The 9,994-nt window shown below is 38.6% G+C and overlaps 1 protein-coding gene across 1 annotated transcript in view; it reads left to right on the top strand.

Annotated features, from left to right (window-relative positions):
- Positions 1 to 9,994, top strand: part of DCDC2 (doublecortin domain containing 2) — a 51,901-nt gene that overhangs the window by 20,187 nt on the left and 21,720 nt on the right. The window contains exons 5-7 of the mRNA XM_005420963.2: positions 1,931 to 2,074; positions 2,884 to 2,938; positions 4,304 to 4,499. Of these exons, the coding sequence (XP_005421020.1) occupies positions 1,931 to 2,074; positions 2,884 to 2,938; positions 4,304 to 4,499 (395 nt within the window). The remainder of the gene's footprint in view (positions 1 to 1,930; positions 2,075 to 2,883; positions 2,939 to 4,303; positions 4,500 to 9,994) is intronic.

Consider the following 9,994-nt stretch of genomic DNA (forward strand, 5'->3'; position numbering starts at 1 on the left):
GATAGCTTGTTTTATTTTCATTGTTTGTGTGTAACTGATGTTGACTCTTTGGTAGTGAAACATAAATTGCTCTTTGAATTGCTGGCATGCCTGTAGAATGTTTGCGCTATGAAATAAATATGAGTAATACAAATGAGGTGCTCCAGAGTTAGCATACCTCTTCTCAAGGAAGCAGCAATGTGATCTAGTTTTAAAACAGCTGTAATTTCACCTTTAAAATTTTCAGTCTTTGCACTTAGAAACGTGTTCCCATGTGGCAGGAGACACACAAAAAATTAGGGTACTTTCATGAGGGTAATACAAGAAAGACATGGACATGCAGGAACAAGAGCAGCAAAGGGCCATGGAGTGGAAGGGCTTGAAGATACTTGTAGTGTGAGGAGAGCTGGGAGTCTGCAGCCTGCAGAAGAGAAGGTTCAGGGGGATCTTTTAAATGTGTGTATATACCTGGTGGGAATGAGCGAAGAACACAGAGCCAGGCTCTTCTCAGGGGTGCGCAGTGATAGGACAAGAGGCAATGGGCACGAAATGAAAGTAATGGTCATCATACATTGGAACATGTTTCCTAGAGAGGCACTGGAGTCTCCATCCTTGCAGGTGTTCAAAACATACCTAGAGACAGTCCTGAACAACCTCCTCTAGCTGCTCTTGCTCTGCAAGGCATGATTGGACTAGGTGGTCCCCAGACATCTTGTTCAACCTCCGATATTCTATGATTCCTGGTTCAGTAAAGTACATTATTTTCTTCTGTGTTTATTCAAGGTTATGCCACCACATGTATCAATTTTAGAAGTTCTTTCTCTATTAAACTGAAAATTTTTGCACATTATAAGTCAAGGGTGTATTCAAGGTAGCCTCCCGATATTCTTCCCCAAATGTTCATAGTATGGTTGTGTATATGTTTTTACATCTCCTTGCATTGTGTTGAAATTTATGACTATAAATTCTTACATAGTGTATCTCTAGTATAGCTAGAAGGCTTCTAGAAAGGCAGTTAAGATAGCCATTCAACATTCCTGCATTTAAGACTTTAATGAAAGTTGTTACCGTTGACTTTTAAATTAAATATAAATATTGTTGAGTTTTGAACCATGCTTTGTAGGAAAGAGCTAATTTATTATTGAATGTTCCTCCTTACATACTGTTTTGACCATGCTAAAATAAAATCACTAACTTGACAAGGAAGTAATTTCCCCCCACCAGTCCCTGATACATTTCTTTCTTCTCAAAAAGAAGTCATTATGGTAAAAATCCACCTGGTGTAATAGACATAGTCATTATTGGTATGTGCCCAAGATGCATGGCTTCTTGTTTTAACAGAGTACTGTATTTCCTGTTGTTCCCGTCAGGTTCCAACCTTCTGATCTACACAGTGCAACAGTATAAATGCAATGTTATTGGCATGGTCTGTGTTAGGTGGACAGGGCTTTCAGTCATGAATTCCCTGTTCTTCCCAGGTTACTTCATAGTTCCCTGAGCACAGATAGAAATCTGTTGTGGAACTTGGTAGGTGAGGAGGTCAGGAACTCATGGAATAGATTCCTTCCAAAGTAACAGGGAAAAGGTATTGAAGAACTTAGAAATATAAAGAAATTTATTTATTTCCAGGAATTATGTGAGTATTTAATCTATTATAGTACTTCATACTTTGTTAGTCTTATATAAGCTGTGATTTAAGTAGTTATTTTGCTGTTTTCCTTGGTGGTTGGTTTGTTCTGGGTTTTTTGGGTTTTGTTTTTTTTACTTGGTTGGGTTTTTTAAAAAAATGTAGTTGCTGATCATTGTATGGTGTCCACTGTACTTTATTGGGTTTCATATCTGGAAATTCAACATATATTTAGCGAGTTTAGATTAACATAGCTTTCAGTGCTCTTAAGGCACCTAACTGAATGTTAAGGTTTACTATAATAAGCATGTTCATATTTTTCAGACTCTACACTCTAGATGGAAAACTTGTTCAGAATGGGTCAGACTTGGAGAATGGGCAAATTTATGTTGCAGTGGGTAGAGAAAAGTTTAAGAAATTGCCATATGGTGATCTGCTGTCCAAAGCTACAATGAAAAGGCCACAGGGGTAAGTTCTAAAGGTGTGTGATACACTCCTGTGTGTTTGTGTGTGTCAATAGTAAAGTACCAAACTATTATTCCAAGAATGATGCATGGGTTAGTATGGATGCAAAACCTCACTGTCAGCTTCTGAAAAAGCTGAGATAAAAAAAACAAAAGCAGAAATGGAAATTCAGGAGACCAGTTCATCTCATAAGCATTCCCTTTATCATGTATCACAAAATTAGCATCCAAGAAAATTTAATCCAAGTCAAAGTAATCCTATTTTTTTCCTTGGGATACAAATGTATATAGCTGAATGAGATTAGGTGCAGCTACAGCAGTTTAGGTCTACTCTTGGTTAGTAATGTTTTGTGAAATATATACTCCCTTAAGATTGTTTTATGTTTGGGTCAATTTTTTGTAGGCTAGAACAATCACATAATGGAGTCCTAAACTGGGTGTCTGTAAGGAGAAACTTGTGCTTTTTGTACCTTTGGAAAACATGAGAATTTGGAACCATTTCATTGAAATAAGAGGAAAGAAATGGAAATTGTAAGGAGAATTCACATAGTAATTTGCTGAATACTGCTCTGCAAGGTTTTGGTATATAAAGTATGCATTGTGGAGTAATGCACTTGTTGAATAAGTTAATGATTATGCATTTAAACATAGTCTAGTAAACAGAACAAGTGATGCTTAGTGAAAACACACAGTGAAGAAAACAATTACCTCTGTTGCCATAGCCATCTTGGAATTATCTGCCTTGATTATAGATACATGGTGTTTGTGCCAGTGACAGGGTATACAGTTCTAATATATGGCTTTTTCCTGCAGTTCCAAAACCTCTGTACTACCTCCAATTGTGGGATCTCGAAAGTCTAAAGGCAGTGTAAGTATCAAATTTCTAATTCAGCTAAATTCTGACAGATGGAAAATCCCTGTCCTTTGGGTCTTAATTAAATCTGAAGAGAAAAAAATTCACAACCACGTGGTGGCATGCTTATTAAAGCCTGATGAATCTGTAGCTATTTGCAGTGTCAATTAGACAGAAGACATCTGAGAAAATATTGTTGTGCTAAGGGCTGCTTTGTTTTTGATAAAAGCTTCCATAGCAAAGATTAGCTGCTGCGTTGAGGTCTTTCCTATAAACCTGATCATTTGTGTATATATTTACTTATTTAAATTATATACCTATGTAACCACTACATCCAGAGCTTGATCCTTCACTGCTTTGTATCCTGTTTAGCTATTTATATGTGTACAAAATGAGTCAGGGAACCATTAAGGTTGGAAAAGACTCCCAAGGTCATCGAGTTCAATCTCTGACCTATCACCACCATGTCAAGTAAACTGTAGCATCAAGTGCCACATCTGGTTGTTTCCTAAACCCTTTCAGGAATGGTGACTCCACCACTTCTCTGGGCAACCTCTTCTAATGCTTAATCACTGTTTCAGTGAAGGAATTCTTCCTTATGTCCAACCTGAACCAACCTGGCATGTCTTTATGCCCTTTCTTCTTGTCTTGTTGCTTGTTGACTGGGAGAAGAGCCTAACCCCTCATTGCTACCAGAAGAGTCCTCTGTGGATTTAATTTTAGTGCCAAAACAGAATATAAGTATCTGTTTTCACCAGTTCTCGACAAGTGCAGTTTGCTGTAGAAGACAGCAGGGAATCACACTCACAGTCTGTCATTATAATTGTGGTAGTTGATCATGTCCATTCACTCTTTACAAAACAAAACAAGTCTCTGGAGCCACTAAAAAGAAGTAAGCAATAAAACATTCAAGTTTCTGTTCACAATGCACTGAATGTGTTACTGCCCTGTGAGGCTGTCATTCTCCTCCAGCTTCTCTTGACACAGAATAATGCCCAGGTCTCATTTACACAGACAGTGATTTATTAACCAGTCATATTAACGTGTTATATCTTGAGGCTGTTCACACATATAGGTGAGAGATAGCTGCATATAATATGCATGCAGGTTCATCTAGCCGTTCTTTTCATTAAATGAAACATTATTTTCTTATAATAAAAATGTGATTTTTCTCCTGGAAGCTGTTGAAAATTTAATTGGTGAGATCATATGGTAAGTTCACAAGATAGCTATACTTATCTGGATAATTTAAGGTATCACTTAAATGTACTAATTGTAAATTATTACGGTTCTTTAACACCTGATACCAGTCCTTAATGAAATTTAAAAAAATAAGGTTTTTAATTTGCACCACTGATAATTATGTCCTCCTCTTTTTAGGGAAATGATGGGCAGTCTAAATCTACAATTGGATCTCATGACCAGGGAGAAAACAGTTCCTCGCCTCAGCTTCCCAAAAGGAAAGACAAAAAAAGCCAGAATTCAGAGAATTCTGTGTCCAGACGACACTTTTCTAACCACTCTACAAAAGTAAAACAGACAGTAAAAGCTTCCACAGGAGTCCTTCAGGATAATGGTCAGTACTAAGATAAACACTGTTGTGGCAAAGTGACCAGTGAAATAGTAGAATAACATGCTTGAATAGTTATTGAATTGTCCATTTACTCTGGGAAACTGGAATTGCCAAAGTTCTTTCTGCTTAGGAAACATACCTGTGCATTGCCACTGCAATCCTGGCTTCATTTACAGAGCACAAGAGGCAGTGTATGATTTTTAGTATAGCTTGGAAGTTAAGCTCATATGGTTCTATCATTATGCTTTTGGTAAAGGAAAATAAATATATTTTCACCATTTTCCCACTTTTCTGTCCTGCAATAACGTGAAGAAAAGGAGCTGGTGTTCTCAAAGGACCCCTTGCTGTCCCTGAAAATCCCTGATTATCTGCCTGGCTCTGTGTAAAAAAACAACTAGAGCCTGGGGGAGGAACACAGACAGAACTCTATTTAGCTGGTAGCTAACTAATCCTGCAGCAGAGCTGCTGGAGGCCCTTTCAGAATTTGCCCTTCTCTGTGCTGTAACAGCAGTAGCAGCAGTTTGCAAATTTAGGCAAAAGCATCCTCTTTGAGAAACTGTTATCTTATAGTGTGATATTCCCTTTCCCCCATTTCTTTAAAGAGCTAGAATATATAAAAAAATTATATATGTATGTACGTACAGCCATATTTGATTGATAGAACATATATAGGGAAATATTTATGTCTCTATATGTAATGCTGTTGCTGCTCCACCTACTGACAGAATTGGATGGAAAGCCTCTAAGTTTATTGAAGAAGTGACTGTTCGCTTCTCACTTCAGCTTTTCTATGCTTTGTGAGTCTTGTGTAACTAGGAGAAGCTGTTCAAGGCGGCAGATTGTCTAGTTTGAGCTCAAGTGTATTTTTGGAGAAGCTCTGTGATCCTCTATTTTACCTCCATATATAAGGACCTGTTAGTAAAAGTGAGAATGGGCAGTTGTAGACAGGTGTGGTTCAATCTCTTCTCTGAGGTAAGAAGTAACAGGACAAAAGGAAATGGCCTCAAGTTGCACCAGGGGAGGCATAGAAAGGATTGTAAAACATTGAACCTGCTGTCCAGGGAAGTGGTGGAGTCACCAATCGCTGGAAATATTCAAAAAAAGTATGGATATGGTACTCGAGGACAAGGTTTAATGGTAGTGGTACTGGGTTGAAAATTGGACTTGATGATCTTAAAGGTATTTTCCAACCTTAATTATTCTATGATTCTAACTCTTGAGCAATTAAAGACTTTTCACTCACTTCTGACTCAGTCACTCAGTGGAGTGTGGGAGCTCCACTGTAATCAGAGCTTTGGTAGCTTGTAGTGAAGTGGATAAAAGAAAAGGTCCTACAATGACTCCAAATGGTCACTTCCCACAAAGCTGTTGTCTTTTGTGCATTCTGTTCCGGTCACACCTCAAGATGGACTGACCTGAAGCTCAGGCTAGGCAGGTTGTAGGAGCTGTGAGCTGTGCTGCTGTGGGAGTATCCCTTGCCCAGCCAACCCTCATTGTCAAAGACTGCCCTTGACAGAAATCCAGCATTGCAGAAGTCCACATTACACCATGGTCCTTGTCATTTATCTATCTCATATAATACAGAGGGAAACCTTTTATCCCATCCAGATGCATGAAGTGTAAAGTAGCTTTTCAACCAACCATCAGCACATTCCACCATCCTGTTTGCTTGGGGATAATAAGATTAATAATTTCATAATAATATGAAAAATTCCTTTGATACACCCTCCTTTCTGTTCCACTGCTGCACCATCATGCTGGTCAGGAGTAATCCATCGTGATTTTGTGTGTAATCTGGAACAGGAAGACTGGAAAAGCAGTTATAGAGCCCTGAAATAGTAGCTTTGGCATTAGCATACCTGTTTTAGTGACAGCTAACAGTCCAGATACCAATTTCATTCCTGTCAGTACATGCTTAAGACCATTTGATGTTGAATAAATTTTCTCATTCTTTTCAGGCCACATTTTGTGGGCCTGAATGATCAAATATTCCCATCAGGCAGTTGCCAAACTTCTCCTTTAAAGATATTGTATCCTAAAGAATTTTCTCCCTGTTCTGTGACTGCAAGAGTGTGTGAGGTCCATTGTCTTTCCACAGGTAAACATAAACAGACTTTGGCAGTACAACATAAATTACTTTGTTCATTAAATTCTGGTGCGTGGATCCTATTTCTTTTAAAACTTATGTCTAATTTCTCAGCATCCATTGGGGTATTTAGTGAAATTTGAGCTCCTCTATCAATCACGTATTTCCAAGAATGTTTTCCAGACCTACTGGTAAGTAAATTGATAGGCTATAATGCACCAGGTGATAAAGCCTAAGGTTCTCTCAGCACTTAGTGAGGTTTTTTCTTTCTCTTTTCCTCTCCTCAAATGGTTGCAGGTATGTTTTTTCTGTGAAAGCTTTTGTTTTTTTCACGTGTCCCCCTTGCAGTCTTTTCACTAAGTGCTGTCTGGTTGTTGCCTGAGAGCTGCATGGGGAGTGCCTAAAGCTACCACTGTCCTCCACAGCTCATTTTGCTTCAGGGGTGTTTTGATCCTTCTTCTGTCTCAGGCGAGGTATGTTTAAAAGTCCTCACCTGGCACTCAGGAAGTCTTTGCACTTGAGTTTTTGGGCCCCTCTCAAAGGCCCAAGTTTTGTTCTCCAGGATGGAGTTTCCCAGCCTATTTCCCTAGCATGGTTTACTGTGTCATGAAAGAGTCTTGCCCAAGAGGAAAGGTCATCTTTGGGGATCTTGTAACACTTCACTATGCATTACATCTTCTCTTTGTCTCATCTTTGTCTTCTCTATTTGGTCTTGTCACCCTACTGAAAACATTTTTAACATTATCAGGGCTTCTTTCAATAGAGGTCTTAACACACTAGGATCGACTTCTATGGAGATTGGGATGTATCCGTTTAGATGTCCATACATTTCCTTGTAATAGTGATGAATATTTCATGAGATCACCATATGGGTATGGAAGCTGGTCCTGCTCTTTCCATAACCTCTGTTCCTCCTGCCCGATATGCAATCCTGCTGGTTATTGAATGGGGTTGATTGATAGGCTCAGGTCCTAGCCCAGTATCCATCAGCTTCACTTCCATCCAGCAATATTCTACTTGCTGCTGAGAGACTTACTCTCAACAAATGCTCAGTCTCTGACTCCCCTGGTTTTCATCCATATTTTTCCTGTATGTTTGCCACTTGCAAGGCATCCCAGGGAGTAGTTCTGACCATGGTTTTTTTCTGACCTCCTTGAGGTCCTTTGAACACTTCAGTCTTAATTATGGGTATCATTGTTAATTCTAGAACCGCTTCTTTTTTAGATGAGGACCTAGAGGTCCAGTCATTTCATCAGTGACTTATTCTCCCTCATCAGCATTTTCATCAGGGTTTTCCCAAATAATTCACTTCAATCCTCAGGTGATACTATTAATTTTTGGATTTTTCTAACAGCTGTTGGATTGGTGAGTTTTAATGTCGGCTCTGATCTTTTCCCCCAAGGTTTTTTGCTTTCCTTTGGATTTTTTTAACTGTTGTTTTACCTTGTCATTTTGATACTATAAAGACAATTTTTCTTTCCTTTATTTACTATCTCAGATGCTTAGTTTGTTTCATAATTTGTTCTTTTTATTGCCATGCAGCCTTTAAGCATAGCCTGCACAACTGTAGTGTGCTTAGTATTAAAATTATGGAAGTGTGTTGAGAATTCAACAGAGCAAAGAATATTGGTTTGGGTTTTTTTTTTCATTTTAAGCATTCATTACAAGTTAGTGTGAATGCTGTGCTACAGCTGTGGAACAAGAATCTTTAATTTAGTTAAAAGGAAAGAAAGCCAACAGGCAAACTGGACAAATCTTGTTGAAAAACAAAGAGCTGTTTCATTTTTAACAAAAAAAAAACCCTTCACTGAAGTTAATGTTTAAAGATACTGGGCCTCTGGGTTTCAGAATACAAATAAGTGGGCATGGCTTCCTCGGGCAGCGAGACATGCTGTGTGCATAGTTGTACTTACCCTGTGCCTGTATGCTTTGTTTGCATGTCTGCTGAGGACCTGTCATACTTCCCTTTGGGTTTTGAAGGACTTATGCTGCTGGGACATTATGTTGGGATCCAAAGGACAGGCAAAGGGTACATTCCCTTTTTTGGGGCACTGCTTCACCTGTTGTTTTTAGTACCTCTCCGTACACTGAAGAGCTGCACTAACATCCAGTGCAGCTTGAAAGGGCAGAATGTAGGCTGTTCAAGCTTCTCCTAATGTGTGTGCTTTTAGTGCTCTGAAAGTCTCCCTGTCAGCAGAGAATGTCCCTTGCTCTGTCCTGGTTTGTCACCTTGTCTCAGGGTGAGACAGACCCCTGCAGTGGCTACATGACTATGGGGCTGCTGATGAAAATACCTTAAAAGCTGGTAAATCAGATTGGTTTGTTCTCTCAGCTGACTGTGAAATTAGAAATCTAGTTTAGACCAGGTGCTGAAGTATTGGATATATGGAGTAGGTATGCAATTGCTACCTTGCTGCCTTGAATGATGACATTTTCAGGTTCATTTTAGAGTGAGGAGTCTTGTTCTGAAATGGAGATTTACTCTTCATGGAGAACTAGAAGCAGCTCCAGGAACACAGTGATAATGGTGACTCCCAAGTACTGTTTTGATCAGTACAGCTCCACTCTCTATTCTGAAGGCTCATTGCAGTTTCTAAATTTGCTTTGTAGTTTTATTCCAAAACAGTCCTTCAAACTCAAAGGCTTTGGATTGAGTAAGGGGAGCATTTGTCACCATCTTGGGAATTTTATTTAATTTTTATTATAATTTTATTTTTTTCCTGATGGACAGTGAAAAAGACTTTTGGCATTTTAGCTGGCTGCATTTGGCTGTCACTGATAAGTGATTAGTTAATTTTAATCTGAAACCAATAAACTGCACAGTGAGTTTACACATGCATATTTTGGGGTGTATGGAAATAGATAAAAAGAAAATGTTCACAGTAGCAAATGTATCCTGTATTCTTTGCTGTCCTTTCCCCTGCCAATTTAGTATTGCATGGATTCTTCTCTTGAGTGCTAGACTGTTTGAAAGTGATTGTTTCCTGGGTCTTAATACTTCTTCTGAAGCACACAGTGTATTTAAGTCTTAACCTAATCTTCCAACTGAGTTTAGTTGGGCTAGCTGTGTATTTACTTTGAATTTATTTTTTTTTGTATACTGAGAATTTCACCAGCATGCCATTTATATTACAACTGATCCATGTCATAATCCTCTTAAATCAAGATGATCAAAGAATTTCTTAGAGTTGAAAGCTCTTTGTGCAAGGTTTACATTCACCACTTCTCAGGGCAAATTGAGTAGATTGTGAGCTAATGCTTTGTGTTTGTAACCTATGAGGAACAACATTAATGTTATGATCAGACTTCCACTGCACTCATAGAAGACTTAATAACACTGAATATATTGTATGCAACAGTAATTGCAATTAGAAATGTGAGGTTTAGAGCTTAGACCAGTGCATCTGGTTCA

This window comes from Geospiza fortis, unplaced genomic scaffold (assembly GCF_000277835.1).
Source record: "Geospiza fortis unplaced genomic scaffold, GeoFor_1.0 scaffold104, whole genome shotgun sequence".
Lineage (NCBI taxonomy): Eukaryota > Metazoa > Chordata > Aves > Passeriformes > Thraupidae > Geospiza > Geospiza fortis.